Here is a 16722-nt window from a genome sequence, read left to right on the forward strand (position 1 = left end):
GACGCCCCCATCCCCGCTGTTGTAGAGCCCACCACCGTTTCACAGGATGCGGCAGTATTCCAAGAACCTAAGTCAAGCCCTGCACCTGAGCCCATGGTTGAAGACAGTCCACAACAACCTGCCCTTGACGCCATCCCCTCGCCCCGTGAGACAACTCCACCGGCTCTTGATGGTCCCATTACAGAATCTCCAGCTCCCATGGACGCGCATATACACGAAGACGTTGAGATGACCGACAGTGTGGCTCCACTTACCGCGTCTGTTCCCTCGAAGGAGACCGCCCAAGACGAGCCAGCTACCCACATTGAGCGACCAGACTCACCAATGAATATTTTCACTCGTCAATCACGGCCATACGGATTCGTCGCTGAACCTGCAATAGAGGGGGAGTTGGTTCGTAAACTGGTCCCGTCCGTTGAGGCTGTCGAGCGTCCCTCGTCCGATGGGTCCGCTATTCCAGAGGATGATCATCTCTCGAGCGTACCGAGGCATGAGGTATATATTTTCTATTGTCTTGTTGTTTTGCAGTTTCTGCCGCTAATCGGCTGCATGGTACTCTTTTTAGGAATCTCCGCGTCCCACGTCATCTTCGTCAGTACGAGCTAGGACTGAGTCGTCAGAATCCACTCCTAGTCACGTTCTCCCAAGTGTGACGATAATTCCGAAGTCAAGGACTACGTCCTTCACTCCCGATCTTGTCCCTCCCATCGCGACTTTGCCTGAGATCCGATCACAGTCAGACACTGGGTCTCCTCCTCGTACGCCTGTACCCGAAGCTCTTGCTCATGCATCAACGCCGGGTGGCCAGTCAGTTCAGAGCCCAGTGAGAGACAGTGGTGCAGGAATAGCTCCTTCCAGCCCGACTATCATGAAGAAACCGGACCAGACCTCAATCGCATCGGTGCAGAGCATGCCTCCGCCGAAGACCAGGGCCGCCGTGAGTCTCAACCGCTTCTGCAACTAATTTACATAGTTCTTATTTTTGTTTGCAGGAGTCGACGCCCCAACGGAAATCGATCAATCCTTTTTCCCAGGGAACGGAAACACACAAGTCCAAACTCACGCGCGGGTCTCTCAATGGCCCCTGGTCAGCATCGCCCACAAAAAGAGGCCTCAAAATCTTTCCACCCTCTAAGCATGGGGCCTCCTCGCAGCCACGGTCCTCGTCACAAACCCAGTCTCAGTCACACTCGCAGTCCGCACCTCTGTCAGCACCAATGTTCATCTCACCACCACCGCCTTCTCGAGCGCCGTCTCAGGCGCCACCTTCGACTAATTCCTCGCCGAAGATTGCAACATTGAAGACTGCTATATTTTCTCCATCGGTCTCTGCTCCTGCTACTCTGGCGGTATCGACTGTTCCTCCTTCAGAAGAGACGGCCCCTCTAGAGAGTCCTATCGCAGAACCTCTTCCCTCCCTCTCTGCCCAGGCTCTGTCCGAATCCACAGCTGAGCCTGCTCATCCTGAGGAACCCGTTGGACCTGTTGATTCTGTACAATCTGAACCCAGCGATAACATGGAGCTACCCGCCAGCACGTCGGAATCTCTTACCGCTCCTGCCGATCCCACCGATACTTCTGCTGGAGAGCCCGCTCCTGCTTCGTCAACGGAGATTGTACTTCCGCCCGTGTCCGGTTCGTCGTCACCTGCGGAGCTTGAAAATTCGACGTCAGCCACTCCGCCTGTGCCTCCGACATCAGCTGTTGCGTCTTCTCCGGCGCCTGCTTTGCCTTTTGTTCAGTCCGCCCGTCTTTCGGACCCGCCAGCATCTGCTCCGCCAATTATGGCTTCTCGAGATGTTATCGACTTGACTGCCGATTCAGACGAAGAAGCTCCTCCGTCGCGACGTAAGTTAATAATACACACTTTCCTGTGATATACTAAAGCGTGCATTTACAGCTCCAATCACACCGTCGTGGTTGAAATCCATTGCAAAGAAGTCGTCCTCCCAACGGTCACTCCCGGAACCGAATGTTTCTCCCTTAGCTGCAGGTCGTTTGGACAGTATTCGTCGGGCTAAGCAGAAGCAGGCCGCGCAGATTGTGGCAAGCAAATCTGCAAGTGCGGTCAAATCCCAACCTGCGGCATCGCCCGCCTGCGCTGAAAGAAAGGATATCTTTACTGAGTTCCTAGCAAAGCACAGCGGGCCCATCTCACCCACTGCTAAGCCGCGATCGAAATCGACGACCAGTCAGGCAGCTTCCTCCGACAAGCAGGAGGCCCCTGTGTCTTCGCCGGCCGTAGTGAAAGCGCCTCTCGATGTACCAAAACCAGCTCAGCCGCACCTCGAAGACACAATCATGGATGACCCATCACAACAGGCTGAACAACCGACGGTAGGTTCAGCTTCCGTCCCGCTCTTGTTCGAATCCATTAACAATCGCTTACAGGTGCACCCGCTGCCGGAGCCTGCTTCTGACACGACATCTGCCAACATACCTTCTACCTCCATGTTGTCGTTGCCCCATGTACTTCCGTCCTCAGTGCTCGAGCCAGACGTAACCCCAGAAGAAGTTATGGGCGGTGTGTCGGACGATGAAGGAACCGGCAGCCTTGTGCTAAATTATCCCGAAGATACCGATATCAGTTCTGAGCCGGTTTGTATATGCCTTCACTTCGACAAGTCATCGAGAACTGATGAAGAAAGCTAGGTGACAGACGTCGAAGAACGTGTGGAATCTCCTGTCCGCGTCCGACAACGACAGCCTCGTCAAGCCGCGTCTTCGGCTCTCGCTAATATTCGCAAATCCTACCAGCAGGTCCCACCTATACAGTCTTCACGGACGTCTTCCGCTGACCCTATGGATCTTTTCGCCGAAGAACCCATTGTCCCGCTTCCCCGTACGGCCCCCAGAGGTAGCATTTTTGATGGTCTGGAAGCGATCGCGGCAGCATGTGGAGGACACTTTCACTGTGTCACCCCTGCTGGTCTCTTGGCAGACAATCCTCCACCAGTTTATTATGCCAAGGACCTGGACTCGACCATACTAGACGAGGTGAATGCCATGCCCGAGCAATATCGCAACTCCGACAACGTTCGCGACATATTCGAGCACCTTATGCGTCAAAATACCTACGAGGACGAGCCCGATGCACCGCCCATCATGTTGCAGAACGAGTGGGATGATCAAGCTACACCACCATGGGAGTTTTACTACAGCAACCGTGTATGGTTGGGCAAAGGCGTGCCGGATCCCAATCTTGCTGCCTTGGAGGGTTGCGGTTGTGAAGGAGTTTGCGATCCGAACTCCAAGACCTGCGCGTGTTACAAGCGTAATCGACGCCTTCCAGATTTGGAGCAGGACAAATACGAAGGCTGGCCATATGAAGCTGACAAGAAGAACAAATCTAAGCCCAAGACCCTCAAATTGAAGAGCCTCGTGTATCCAGTGTTTGAGTGCAATGCCTTGTGTGGCTGCTCGGAGTCATGCGTCAATAGAGTAAGAATTGTCCTAGTTGTAATTTATGACGATCCTGATATTTCAACCTCAGAATGTCCAACACGGGCGACAAGTGCCTGTCGAGATCAAGAAAACCCTCGAGAAGGGTTGGGGTGAGTTACTTCTCGTTTCTTGAAGAGCGTTTTACTCAATGACCTTTGCAGGGGTTTTTGCCGCCGGTTCGAAGCCGATACCTGCCAACACTTATGTGGGCCTATATGCGGGAGAGCTCATCACCACGGAGGAGGCAGAGGAGAGAGGGCAGTCAGTAACTTACACTAATTTGTTTTAATGACCACCGTGCTGATTCATAACTCTCTAGCCGATACGCAGTCTTTGGACGCACGTACCTGTTTGACTTGGACTTCTGGCATATCAAACGTGTCGTTTCCCCAGCCGACGAGGGCTCCTGGGAGGCCAAGTATACCATGGATGCTCATCACGCAGGGAATGTGAGTTCGTTTTCTTCAACCGCTCAGAAACACTATTCATAAGTCTTTCTTACAGTTTACTCGCTTTTTGGTGAGTCTAAATGACGAGTTGTGTAGTTGCTAAGCTCATTATCCACTTCCAGAACCATTCCTGCGATCCGAACTGTAATATCGTGGCATGTTATATCAACGATCAGGACGTAGAGAAGCCACTTCTCGCCATCTTTACTAACCGCGAAGTCAAGCCCGGTGAAGAGCTGTGTTTTTCGTATTATGGATCCCCAGACGACGACGACGACGACCCGGTAAGTTCTATGCTGGTCTAGGTTGGAGTGGTATGACTGATTGGCGCCTTGCAGACTCAATCTTCATCTGGGCTCAAACCGCACATTGCACCCGAGGCTGCTGCCAACGTGTATAGCGAGTGCAGATGTGGGGCGCCGAACTGTAGGGGCAAGGTGTTCAACGGAGGGTCGTGATCGTGGTCTTAGGTGTGATGAATCCAATCTATTTGTGCAGTTCGAGATATCTGCTTTGCGTAATTTTTTTTTCTTTCTATCCCTTTACATCTTTCTGTTATCACTTTTATTATTTCTTCAGCTGTTCATTGTCAATGCCGAGCGTGGTTTTGCTGCTGGTTTGCCCTTCATCGGTGGCAGAAAAAGTGTGCTGCCCAAGTATCAAGCCACGCGTGGAACCACATCTAGTTCCTGTCTCGAGCTCAGTCTTGCTTCGGCAAGCTTCAATACCGGAGTTATCGAAGACTCGGCCCATAAACAAGCGACGATGATTATGTCTGAGTTTGAATCAATTGATACTCTGATTAATGCGATTTCTGCGATGCCTCTGCCTTCATATGTGTCTCTTGGGAACACGTTAGTACGCAATGCAATATCCCCATGCCTTCTCGTTCTCTTTCCTGCGTGCATATGACGGTATCTCACTCTCTAGCCATCTTCGTGACTTAGAAATCATGAACTCATGAGTGTCGGCGATTTTGGAGATGTTGATTGCAGGAAGGTGCTCACTCTCGTGAAGTCCAAAGACAATGAAGTAGCGTGTTTGATCAGGAAATCCCAATCCTTCTCTACGACACAGCCCGCCTCCCGATACTCATACTGTTCAGGACATGAAAATACGGCTTGGAGCCGACCCGGTGCGCCGAAACTTCTCCAGCCCGAACTCTCGATGATCTCTTCGAGAGCTTCCTTGATTGGTCGAACGGGCAAGTCAGACTCTTATCAGACACAGATCACAAGTAAAAGAGGTTCACGAACTTGAACGTTGTAAGACAACTCCTCAATTCGAGCTCTTGCAAGCATTAGTCGCAAGGTTCCCTCTTTGCCGTCCACCTTCGTGCATTCACCATCTTCCTTCGTATATCCTTGAAGAATGACGAGGATCACAGGCGGAAGGTTTGGTTTGAAGTTCGCAGTGGCCGTGCCAACCTTGGGAGTATTGCCGTCATTGTTCCCAAGTGAGCCGCCGCTTGCAGTCGTAGATGATGGGTTGACTTCATTGGTATCAGTGGCATTTGAGTGGCTAAAAAATCTAGATGAAGGCGCACCTGGCAAGGAGGAGGCCTGCATTGCAGTGGTGACAGAGTTTTGGGTATGGATGCTGGGCTAACGCCACATCAATTCCATATCGACGACTCAACTCAAAGTCGCACGAAGAGCTCTCCATTTTGGGAGGTTGGCACCGGTCAGTACCACTTCGGGCCGCTGGGCGCCAACGCGTCCGAAAACAAAATGTCTCAAGGAAATTGAAGGCGCAGGGACGGGTCAAGGCGGGGTGATCTTGTCCTCGCACTGAATATGACCTCGGAGTAGAAGCTATATATTATGGAACACAACAGTCCGCATACGCTTCCCATGTCCAGTCCACCGAGAAAATGCACGGCCTATTCCTGCACCACGATCCAACCATCCTGCGCCTCCTTGGGCTTATCCACCTCTCTACGAATTCCCTTGCCATCCTTCGCACTCGACCCTCCCTCAAGCGGATAATCCCACAAATCCACATCTCCTACAGCGACCCTCAACCCCGCCCAAGCCGCATCAATCACCACAGCGCCGTTCGCGATCCCAAATACCAACGTGCTGGCATAGAAAAAGTTCGCGTTGCCGGTCCCGGTGGTGATCCAGAGATGATGGAAAAGAGGGAGCAGAAGAGAGGAGTGGGCGTGTAAGAGGGCGGTGACGATAGGGTGGCGGAGGTCTGTGGCCCAAGTTGTGAGTAGCAAACGGGACGGAGCGGTGTTTGGGTTGGAGGGGAAATTCAGGAAGACGGATGATAACGAATAGTTAGTATGTAAATTGGTGATAGGGGAGAGGAAAAATTTGTGGCGTACGAGGATAGATCTCGGAAAATAGGCTCAGGAGGGATATTACAAGACCGGGATCGGCAAGTGTGGGGTATGGCTTGAATATTCCCAATATACCGAGCAGCACAAAGACTGCGAACAGAGGGTCGTGTCTGGGTAAAAACGAATGCCCTCCGTCAGCAACGACACAGTCGAACATAGGAAGTGTGAAGGTTCGTCGTAAGGAGACATGACGCACTGAAATTTTGCACAAACAGGGAATACGTAGATCAGCAAGTGAGCCTGAGAACGAAAAGTCAAACGTGAGCGAGAATACAAGAGGAGGCAAGAGGCGGCTTACAGAAAAGACCATCAGGAAGAATGGCCTGAAGTGGTCAAACATCTCAGTGAAGAAGTACCACCACAGCCCAGGATTTGGCGTGAGATCAGGAAGAGTTAATCTACGACCAAAATCCCAATGCAATGCCGAGTAAGCTAACGGAATGATACCATAGCCTCGAGACGGAAACAAAACTTACCCTGCACCCCATGTATTGCCCACCCATCCCCAACCACCCGCAATGGTGGTCGAAACTCCGGTGAGGACGAGAAAATACAGAACAAACTCGATCAACAGAGGTGAGACTGCTTTTCGAAGCTGGGATACTGACAAGCCGAGGATGGGCGACGAAGACGGATTGGCGAGGTGAGATGTAGCGTCCTCTGATATCAAAAGCAACAGGACTGGCGGAAGAATTAGGATTGACGGTAACGACAAGTGAATGGCGATTGCCAGTGTCAAGAGAGCCGGCGGCGCTTTTCCTACACATGGTTCTCAAAGCTTCAGTGGACGGAAGACGATGACACAAAGTTTGCTTACGTTTACATGCGAACATAATGGACAAGAGCAGAAGGGCATTGTCGAGAGGAGATGTCGACAAAGCCAAAGTCGAGAATAGAAGATACGGGTTGAAGAGATAGCTAAGACAAACGAGAGAAATGAAATGATGCGGACTGTGAGCGTGGGCGCGCATCACAAACGGTGCCACGTACGCAGCAGCGATAATCCAGTCTCGCGAGTCACCATCGACCGCTTTTCGAGCCCTCCATATCTGCAGAAGAGCCCAGGTAGCCATTATATCGATTGACCACCATATCACAGCACAGGACGCTTCTGACTGAGGAAGAATAGTCGTGAAAGCAGCGAGATATAAAGGAGACTGAATGAAAGGAACAGCCTGAGGGGCAAATCAACGTAATGACAAAGATTTGGATCGTACATGGCGGAATGTGCCTCCTGAATAAGGATCTATCCCGTTGCGGAATAGGTATGTACCTTCCGAAACTGTCGCCGCAACAAGGAGTGGGTGAGTCTTGGCAGAAAGCGGTGACTTGATGAACGGACGGACTTACGACTGGAGTAGGAGGTCAAAGGAGACGATAACTGAGGATCATCCTTGAGAGAACGACCGAGCGGGGACAGTGCAAGCAGAAGTCTGAAGATAGAAAGCGCAGGAAATATGAGGTCGGAAACCATGCGGATTGCCACCTGGGGGTGCCACAGCGTACTAGAACAAGAACGTTTCTGTAAAAGTCGAACAACACCGCGGGAAGCGCCACGCGGCATCTGCCGCGCTGTCAGATCGACAATTGGCAGACTCCCGTTTTGTCCGGAATGACGCAGGTTTTGGCGAGGTCGAACATGCCATTTTGCGCGAGGATGGTTATAAACACGACCCTGCAGGCATCTTCCTCTCCTCGACATGCCGTCGACCGTTCTCCTGACCCTTCCTCCTGAGCTTCTTCTCAAGGTCATCCATCTTCTGCCGACGAGTGTCGTTCGACATCTCCAGTCGACATGCAAACATCTCCGCTCTCTCGTCGAATTCTCCGGCTTTCACACATACGCCAAGCAGCTTCATTTGTCCGGCGTGCACGATGATTTCCCTCCTGGCTTCTCCTATCTTGAGCGTCTGAAGGCACTCAAACAGCGCGACGAGAACTGGGCCAGTCTTCGCCCACGCTCAATCGCCAGGATGTCCATACCGTTCCATGCCTCTGGAATATACGATCTCACAGGTGGTGTATTTCTGCTCGGCTACAAGGGCGACGCGCCTCACAGTGCCAGCACTCGTGGCTTTTGCTATACCACGTTGCCAACAATCGACAGTGATTCAAGCTCACATTCACAGACCTGGCCGAAAGTTGAATTCGGATCAGATGTCATCGATGTTGGTCTTGCAATTCCGGAGCACGACCTTATTGCAGTAGTGACGTGGTGAGCAATTCAGAGTTATTCGTTCTTCTCGTCCCCTTTTGTGTCTCTTGCATATAGACGTGCACGGACTCCGTTTTTGGACATACAAACGTGAAAAGCGTTTACGGCAAACCCCTATTTCTCGTGGATGGTCTCGCCGCCGAACCCAAGGTTTCCGAATCTGCGTTCCTTGGACTAGCTCTAATCCGATCAAACTGAGGATTCTTTCCCCATGGGCCTGTCGAAGAAAGAAAGATCGTACCCAACCGTTCGCCCACGTTCATATTCTCGTCCACGCGGCAGTGCGTCCTTTGTCCGTGGCAAGTTTTATTGAGTGGCTTTATCCTGTTGCAGCAGGGTCGAATACTCCACGATACTCTCACATTCAATTTCATCAGTTTCATCTCTGAATCGGCTGACTGATCATCCTGTAGTAAACCAGACCTCGATGCACCCTTCGAATCCTCGCTACTTGAGCTCCACCTGCTATCGGCCTCTTCACCTGGACGACCACACCCCCTCGCATTCAGGCCTGTCATCCCTGTCGACACTCGTGATCTTGTCCACGGCCACTGCAGTGTTCTCATGGAAATTGTAGGCGATTATCTCGGCCTGCTCATTACATACCCATGGGCAGTCGGAGGCCCTTCCAGTGACGCATTCTATCTTGTGCAATGGAAGCATGGGAGGTGTCATACTGTGAGTTCCATGTTCTTACTGATGTGATATTCCTACTGTATAACGCGTCCTGACTTTCGTAATTTGTGGACGAATTATTGGCAGATTATGAAGGACATGCGAAGTGGGACATACGCGCACTTTGTCTTCCTCCGAGAAGATCTCCTTCTCTTCCCAAAGATGCGCTATAACGTCCTCGAGATCTCCAAAATCATCGCTCCCACACCCGACTCAATCCCATATCTACAAACCCTCCGGACCCTGCACCTTCCCGACCTTGCGCTCTCTAGCATCCTTCGTTTCGCGTGTCGAGCGGAGCCCAACCCACCGGCTATATCTTCGCGAGCGGATCCATCGCCCTCACCTCTGTATGAGACTCAAACCCGAATGTTCCGCGACGACCCATGTTCATCCATCATCATCTTCCATCTCCTTCTACACGGCATGGCGCCCCAACACCTGAACCACCTCAATTCTTTCGTCTTCATCGCCCAACGCTCTTCACTCCTCTCCCTCCTCCCCCAGGAAGACCTCTCCCTTCCTTTCCTGCGCGCTGAATACGTGCCGACGATGGAAGAAATACATAAGAGAAAACTGGGGATGACGTGGGGAGAATGGGATGGGGAAAGGAAGACGAGGTGGTTTAGCACGGCGCAGGAAGGGATGATGCCGATGAGGTGGATTACGACGACGGCAGGAATGAGGTGGGTTACTATGGCCGAGGGAAAGAAACATGAGGTGGTAGGTGGGGGAACGGTGACTGTTAGGGATTTCAATCCGCACTGGGTGGAGAGAGTTCATGAGAGGATTGGAGACAGTCTGGAGGTGGTCGAAAGGGAGGGTGGGAGTGAAGATGAAGCGGAAGGGCTCAAGGGGACTGGTCCTGCAATGTTAACGAGACGGGTGGTCAAGGAGAAGTCAGTGCTCAACACGAACGGTTTCTTTGCTCAGCCGTTGGTGTCTAGGTTGCCGTTCGTGGAGACAGTGACGGAGGGGATGGAGAAATATGATGGTGTGTTGATGGATGAGCAGCGGATCATTGGGGTACAGGCACGTATCTTCCACAACTGGTTCTCTGTCGATCATATGACTGATCTATTGACGTGTTTCCTTGGACGCCTTTTTTAGCTTCGTGATGACGGCTTCGGAATCGGGGCGATGGACGTACACATCTTGGGCTGATTCGACAGCTCATAACATCGGATCTTGCTTCGGACATATTGCTCTCCTCTAAATAAACTATACGAACGTAGTAAATCCTGGATAATTCTGGTACTAAGTAGTATGATATACCTCTTCATCCGCTTTTACTCAGCCATACGTTGCGGATCTTTTTGTTCTACTTAATTGGTATCTTTTCTGGTGGCCCAGAACAGGCCCCGGGAAGCTCCACGAAGGGTCTTCCGAAAGTTAGCATATTTGAGGCCTCGAAAACGCTGGTTTCCTCCCGAGAGTTAGCATATTTTGGACCCCTTCGAGTTGCCTTCGAGGGAGTTCCTCCCGAAAATAGCATATTATTCTTCTATCCAGCATCGACGCGATGCCAGCCAGGATTCACAATGCCACCCTTCGAAATGAGTCGGATCTCATCTACCCTCCCGTACCGGCTGGTGTTGTTCCAGGCGAAGGGATTCTGCCTAAAACGAAGCTGGACTTGGTGATTCTAGCTGGTGAGTCCTTGCTTTCTCTTCTTCATCCACTCATTTGAGGTGACCGGCCTGTGGCCACCCTTTCATTAATAGGGACGCAGTGCGCTGCGGTCTCCGCTGCTCTTCACTTGCCCCCTCTTACCCCTAATGCTACAGCGATGGAACAGAAGCGGCAGCTGGGTGCGTTTTTCGGTGTAGCCCTTGCCTGAACAGTTTCAAGGCGAGCATCGGTCTGGGGACCCACTCGCTTTGCTGACCCTCTCTAGGAAGCCCACCTGCTATTTATGGCTTAGTTTGACCCAAGCACGCAGATTTTTCTTCGCCCGTTTCTATTGTAAAACCCTGTAATGTAGTAATTTACCTGTCGTATATTCAATGTATGGTGGCAGAGCCCAGAACGCTTCATATTTCTTGAGCTTTGAAATGTGGGACAGTGGGTGTTTCACGGCTGTTGTGCTCGAACTGCCATCTAGTACTTTTCTTAATGACATCCACGGAGAACTACTTATTCGTATAACGGTATATCTGATCACCGTTGACCATAGCAATGATTTGCTCTGGTGAATGATGCTGACGCCACACGGATGCGCGTCGGCCGTTTACTTGTTTGCGTCTGTTTGCGCAGCCTCGTCCGCGTTTGGTAATTTGTTGAACGCGTCGCCAAACAATTGCTTATCCGCGACGTCCACAGTGCCTGCTTTCTCCTATCCTCTTCGCCACCGACGACGACGACGACGACAATGGCACCGAAACAACAAAAGCTGAAGAAATCAATGTCATCGACGACTACGGGAAAGACCTCGAAACTGACAGATTACTTCACCCGCGGCAACTCTACATCGAATAAACCCTCGCAGGCCTCAGTTTTGCCCACGCCCTCGTCGTCTCAGACACAGCTTGGCACGACTCAAAGCCCGATTAGACAAACAATGAAGGGCACCAGCACGAAACCGGCTCGTTCCAGCGCGATTCCGACGCGTTCTTCACCACGGCGCGCAGCTGTAACTTCCTCGCCCAAAGACCAAGCGCCACAGCCACCCGTTCCCGCTCCTGGTCCAAGCTCTTCTACGCCCAGATCTCAGTCAAAACTCACTACTCAGCTCCATAACGAAAGGCTCTCTCGTCTGCCTGGTCCCATTTCGTCCCCACACACTCGCAGTCGCTCGAACTCTGTCCTAGAAGGTGTCACTGTGTCTCCTCGCCGGCGCCGCCGCCCTAATTCGCCCTCGAAAGCTAGCAGCGACGCTGTCTCCATGCTTCCCGCCAAACGCAAGCTGTTCTCGGAAGCGGCCTCATCATCTCTTTCCTCTGTTCCACCCACTGTCGCTGCTGAGAAAGAGAACGTCACGGGATCGCCCCGTCGTTCGCCTCGCAAGAAACCTCGTCTGTCGACTCCTGAACCCCAGCCTCCCCAGCCGCCTACAGCAGACAATGGGAAGGGCGAGGAAGGATTAGAGGTTGTTCCGAGCAGTCAGAGCGACGAGCAAGAGCTCACTATGCCGGCGAAGTTGCTTACACGATCACCGAAGGAGATCAGGGATTCCGTCGAGTCATGGAGACGCTCTGGTGCTGCTGCTGCTACCACTACCGCAGATGCTATGGATGTCGATGATGGCGTTCTTCCAACGTTCTCCTTGGCCTCTACCCTCACTCCTATCAGCTCCCGGCCTCTGACCCCCGTTGTCGACGAGGATGAAGAACAGGCCGGTGTGGCCCATGCCCCATCCTCCTCACCCGTCGCATCCCCTTCCACTTACCACGCTGATCTTCCTCCCTCCTCTCCTTCAACCCATCGTCACAACGTCGAGCCTTATGGTTCTGCTCCCGTCACACCCCTCAGGTCTCAGGAACGAGCTCAAGTGCCAACCCCAGTCGCACTCAGTCCGGCCACCAAGACGGCCCAACTCATTGCCGAAGCAAAGGCAGTAGCTTTGAGGGCAATGGAGAAGGAAGTGATTGAGCCATCTGTCCTACAGAGCTTGCCGGATATGGAGGATAGCAGCGACGAGGAGGAACATCCGTTCAAGTTTGTGAAAGGAAAGGGCAAGGAGAATGACAAAGCGAGCAGGTTTGTCACTTTTCCAGTGTCGTTCTTTCCCGTCTTGGTTGTACTCACCTTAATTCTATTCGCTCCTTATTGCTGTCCATTAGAATAACGTCTCGCTCTGCCACTTCGTCCGCCTCCCGTTCCGTCGATGACGATGACGAGGATGAAGATGAACTTCCCCGTCGTACCCGCAACCGGAACGCGCCCACACCTACACTCACATCTCCCGCCGAGTCGGACATCGCTACCTCTTCCAAACATAACCTCTGTAGTAGACGCTCCACTGTTTCGCCCCTCCCACAATTTCCTGCCACCCAATCTCTCAGGCCCACGCGTAATCGCCGCGAACCCGCTCGCGGACCTCTTCCTTCCACCGTCGCTGAATCGTCCAAACCGAAACCAAAGCCAAAGAAGGTGTTCAACCCGTTGGACGAGATGTTGAAGGAGAAGAATCGGGAGGAGAAGAAGGGGGGCGGTATAGAAGGTTTTAGAAGGGCGGAGGTGACGAGGAGAGAGGGGCATACGCCTGTGGATTGGGATATGGATGATTCCGATTCTAAGGGCGCTGAGGATATCATGGCGAAAGGCAAAGGGAAGGCTAAGGTGGTGGATCTTGGTCATGATGACTTCGAGGCGGCGAGGAGGGCGGCGCAGAGGGGTGCGAGGATGCGCTATGCTTCTGGTGCAGGTCACGATGGGGACCGAGTTGTGAAGAAGGAAGATATTGATGGAGATGAGTTAGCGGTAGGGAGGGAGGATAGGGAAAGATTGCTTGGAACCAAGGATGGAAAGAAGGTAGCGAAGATCTTGGAGATGGATGATGTTAGTGGGAGGAAGCAGAGCAGGGTTGTGGGTTTGGACGTTAGGAGGGAAGAGGAAGAGGGTGGGATGGAAGTTGATGATGGAAGCTCTTTGCCTCCATGGAAGGAGCTTGGAGAGTTAGACGGGGAAACAGAAGGCAACATGTTGACGAAGTTGCGGGATGCTGTTGAGATTAGCGGTAAGCTTCGATCTCCATCTTTTTTGTCGTCCGGCAGCTCATTCGTTTCTCGTTCTGTGACAGATACAGCGAAGATGGAATCATTGTTCAAGGTTGGTCTTCTGCGTCTCGTGAACGTGAAGAAACACCCCGGGCTCGTCCAATGGCTTTGCGAACTCGGTACGTTTCTTCAAAAGTCTTCGAACAATAACCTCTTACTGGCTTTCCTACTTTGACTCATCCACATCACCCTTTCTGTTCGTAGCTCTGTCTCTACAGCCGGAAAACGACACATTAGTCGACTCCGCCTTCGAGTTTATTCTCAGCATCGCACCTCCTCCGAACACCATCACCTCCTCCGCCTTCTCTCCTGGCACCATGATCAGCATCCTCGGACAATTGGGCATGAAACCGGAGTTCCTGGCCCACATCTCTGCATCTTGCGAACATTACTCGGGACCGCAGCTCAATCTGGACACCAAGCAGCGCGGAGACGCGTTCTTCCGCCTCTTCTCGACGTTGACGGCCTTGGCCAAGAAGAAGTGGATTCAACCTAATGATGTGCCAGACCTTGTCGTAGGCGCGCTGTTGGTCGGTATGGACGCGACTGCGACGTTGAAGGTGCAGAAAGACGTACGAAGCACTGTGGAAGCGCTTTGTGCGATCCTGTCTGACGATGACGCGACCAAACCAAACGACCTCGAGGCCTCCGTCTTCAAGAAAGTGCTCAGCCTGGCTCGTACTTTCGCTTCGTCCGAGGAGGACAAGCAGACGCAGGCCGGTTTGGAGGTGGCCAACCAGGCGAGGCTGATGGATCTGTTTATTGGCGGGTGTAAACCTGCTATGAGGATCTCGAGGGCCGTGGCACATGCTTTGATCACTCGCGCGGAGATGAAGGAGTGCGAGTATTCTGCGTTGCCGGAGTTGGATAGGATTTTGGAGACGATGTCGGAGAAGAGGGGCGTTTTCGATGTGTTGAAGTTTGATCGTGCGGACGAAAAGGTTGTTCAGGCTTTGAAGAAGGAGGACAAGGCAGCCAGCGATGATGACGAAGCAGACGACAACGAGGGCGACGATGATGATGAGTCGGATGGGCAGCCTGAGCCAGAGGAGATCAAGCCAAAGAAGAAAGAGTTCGACTACGACGAGCTGAACGACCGCATGGTCGTCCTCGCGAAAGCGCTCTCCGGGCTTGCTGACTACGTGAAGGTGGAGAAAGAGGAAGCAAGAGCGAAGAAGGAAAAAGAGAGGGCGGAGAGGGCAGAAGAGTTGGCTGTTCGGGGAGGAAGCGTTGCGTCGAGTCGGTTGAGTGGGAGGGCGGAGCAGGAAAGGGAGTTGACGGGATTGGAGGCTGTGAAGATTTGTTTGGATGGGTTGCATGGGAGGATTGGTATGTCTTTTCTATTCCTCGGTTTCTTCCTTGTATTGTCGAACAGAGAGCTGATGAGTTATTGTTATGTTGTTGTCTACAGTCGATACGCGCGCTGCTCATCTCGATAGATCACAGGCGAAGGCATCCGTCCAGCGGCTCGCGATGAGCCTGCATTATAGGAGGATGGCGGAGTTGGGTGGCGGACAGAGCGTGCTGAGGGATTTCTGGGCCGGGAGGGCCTGAGGTCGATTATCGTCGTCGTTGAGAAGCGTGGGCGACATTGTCGTCTAGTGTCGACCCTAGATAGTCGGTTATGGGTCTGGGCGTAATATGGCGTGGTGCTCGTGGTGTGTTGATATCGTTTGTTTCCTCTCTTCGTTTCTTGTGCTCTTGCAGCTGCTTCGGTCCATGTTTCGTTTTTTCTTTCTTTCATGTCTACCCTTCCAGTACCCTCTCATCCTAATCACTCCGTTACTAGTGCGTTGGACGCACAGAGACCGACTATCTTCTTTATTCTCTGTTTATATTCTTAATCGTACTTGTAAACTGCTCTTCGTCTCCACTCTGTCCTGTCCGCGTAGATTACACCTTCTTGCTGGGTCTCACAGACCACTCATACCTAGTCCTGTCTGAGGTAGAGTATCACATTCGCACTAGTCATCTGTTTGTATAGTATACCTTGCACTTTCTGCATACATACTATGGATGGCCCAGTAGTTCGACAAAATCTTGAGCTCTCCGTCTATTCCTTGTCTCGCAACCTGGGGCCCAAAAAACTTGGGGATATGTACTTTGAGGTCTCATGATTATGTTTGGGTAATCTATAAGTTTTTTGAGAGACTGGGCACTCTGCCAAAGAGATGCCGGGAAGAGGACTTTGTCGAACTCGTTCGACGCCAAGACATGCCAAGGCCCCACTCAAACTGGCTGATCGTCACTCGTTGTCACCGTCCGCCACACGGCTTCTTCAAACTCCGTCAGCACCCTTTGGCGCAGAGCCACGTGCGGAGATTGAATTCTGCCTCTGCCGCCTCTGTAACGTTTCTCCCCCTCCCTCGCATTTACGCACCAACACACAGATCGGGGTGGTAAAAAGTGTCTATATGTATTACGATATGTACTCGAATGTCTCACAAATATAACTAGATCTTCTGGGTGCTAGGATCTAGCTGTGTACCGCTTCTCGAGGGAGTCACGCTTGTCGAAGTGGCAGTTTTGACCATCTTTCATTTTCTGTACCAACAAGCATTCGGCGTGCGGATATAAAACTTTACAGCAATGGTCTTGGTACATGAAAGAACGTATGCCTATTTTTTGGGAGCCGAGCGTGAACTGACTGGAGAGGGAGAAAAAGATTACGGAGGTTGTCGAACTACTGGGTCTTGTCGAACTACTGGGCCATCCATAGTAGATTTGGATGCATGTCGCAGTCCTGTCTGATGTTTGGGAAATACGAAACGAAGAAAGATGTGGCCCCATGATGTGCGCAGTCGGGTTCTTTGCGCTCTTCTATGATTTGACGTCTAATTTTTCTCGACACCGTCATGGACATGGTCCTCTTCC

The 16722-nt window shown here is 52.0% G+C and overlaps 6 protein-coding genes across 6 annotated transcripts; 4 read left to right on the top strand and 2 right to left on the bottom strand.

Annotated features, from left to right (window-relative positions):
* Positions 1-3767: 3767 nt before the first annotated feature.
* On the top strand, positions 3768-4351 carry STEHIDRAFT_67053 (SET domain-containing protein; the record flags this gene model as incomplete). Its single annotated transcript, XM_007309533.1, has 4 exons — positions 3768-3893; positions 3949-3963; positions 4016-4192; positions 4232-4351. Coding segments are annotated over 4 exons (438 nt in total), but the record flags the coding sequence as incomplete, so codon positions are not given.
* Positions 4352-4659: 308 nt separating this feature from the next.
* Positions 4660-5502, bottom strand: STEHIDRAFT_125395 (uncharacterized protein). Its single transcript, XM_007309734.1, has 4 exons — positions 5440-5502; positions 5150-5385; positions 4901-5080; positions 4660-4835 (listed from the first exon to the last, which is right to left on the bottom strand). The coding sequence occupies exons 1-4, from the start codon at positions 5459-5461 to the stop codon at positions 4749-4751; spliced, it is 525 nt and encodes a 174-aa protein (XP_007309796.1). The 5' UTR covers positions 5462-5502; the 3' UTR covers positions 4660-4748.
* Positions 5503-5775: 273 nt separating this feature from the next.
* STEHIDRAFT_67242 (PIG-U-domain-containing protein) lies at positions 5776-7714 on the bottom strand (the record flags this gene model as incomplete). Its single annotated transcript, XM_007309548.1, has 9 exons — positions 5776-6092; positions 6226-6350; positions 6437-6480; positions 6539-6638; positions 6717-6999; positions 7058-7158; positions 7231-7397; positions 7458-7522; positions 7591-7714. The coding sequence occupies 9 exons, from the start codon at positions 7712-7714 to the stop codon at positions 5776-5778; spliced, it is 1326 nt and encodes a 441-aa protein (XP_007309610.1).
* Positions 7715-7940: 226 nt separating this feature from the next.
* On the top strand, positions 7941-10373 carry STEHIDRAFT_172146 (uncharacterized protein; the record flags this gene model as incomplete). Its single annotated transcript, XM_007309735.1, has 4 exons — positions 7941-8455; positions 8869-9133; positions 9218-10162; positions 10241-10373. 4 exons carry the CDS (start codon positions 7941-7943, stop codon positions 10292-10294), a joined length of 1779 nt encoding a protein of 592 aa, XP_007309797.1. The 3' UTR covers positions 10295-10373.
* Positions 10374-10652: 279 nt separating this feature from the next.
* Positions 10653-10970, top strand: STEHIDRAFT_162122 (uncharacterized protein; the record flags this gene model as incomplete). Its single annotated transcript, XM_007309736.1, has 2 exons — positions 10653-10782; positions 10855-10970. 2 exons carry the CDS (start codon positions 10653-10655, stop codon positions 10968-10970), a joined length of 246 nt encoding a protein of 81 aa, XP_007309798.1.
* A 481-nt stretch (positions 10971-11451) lies between these two features.
* Positions 11452-15896, top strand: STEHIDRAFT_172147 (uncharacterized protein). The gene is made up of 5 exons (XM_007309737.1): positions 11452-12829; positions 12913-13808; positions 13872-13967; positions 14053-15177; positions 15260-15896. Exons 1-5 carry the CDS (start codon positions 11502-11504, stop codon positions 15400-15402), a joined length of 3588 nt encoding a protein of 1195 aa, XP_007309799.1. The 5' UTR covers positions 11452-11501; the 3' UTR covers positions 15403-15896.
* The last annotated feature ends 826 nt before the right edge of the window (positions 15897-16722 follow it).

This window comes from Stereum hirsutum (assembly GCF_000264905.1).
Source record: "Stereum hirsutum FP-91666 SS1 unplaced genomic scaffold STEHIscaffold_18, whole genome shotgun sequence".
Classification (NCBI taxonomy): Eukaryota; Fungi; Basidiomycota; class Agaricomycetes; order Russulales; family Stereaceae; genus Stereum; species Stereum hirsutum.

Bases quoted from the DNA above. Each gene is read 5' to 3' on its own strand.
- STEHIDRAFT_125395 (XM_007309734.1), bottom strand. From the start codon at position 5,461: ATGCAGGCCTCCTCCTTGCCAG. The intron at 5,386-5,439 runs GTGCGCCTTCAT...ATACCAATGAAG, and splicing joins GCAGGCCTCCTCCTTGCCAG to TCAACCCATCATCTACGACT. The intron at 4,836-4,900 runs GTGAGCACCTTC...ATGATTTCTAAG, and splicing joins TGTCTTTGGACTTCACGAGA to TCACGAAGATGGCTAGAGAG.
- STEHIDRAFT_172147 (XM_007309737.1), top strand. From the start codon at position 11,502: ATGGCACCGAAACAACAAAAGCTGAAGAAATCAATGTCATCGACGACT. The intron at 12,830-12,912 runs GTTTGTCACTTT...GCTGTCCATTAG, and splicing joins GAGAATGACAAAGCGAGCAG to AATAACGTCTCGCTCTGCCA. The intron at 13,968-14,052 runs GTACGTTTCTTC...TTCTGTTCGTAG, and splicing joins CCAATGGCTTTGCGAACTCG to CTCTGTCTCTACAGCCGGAA.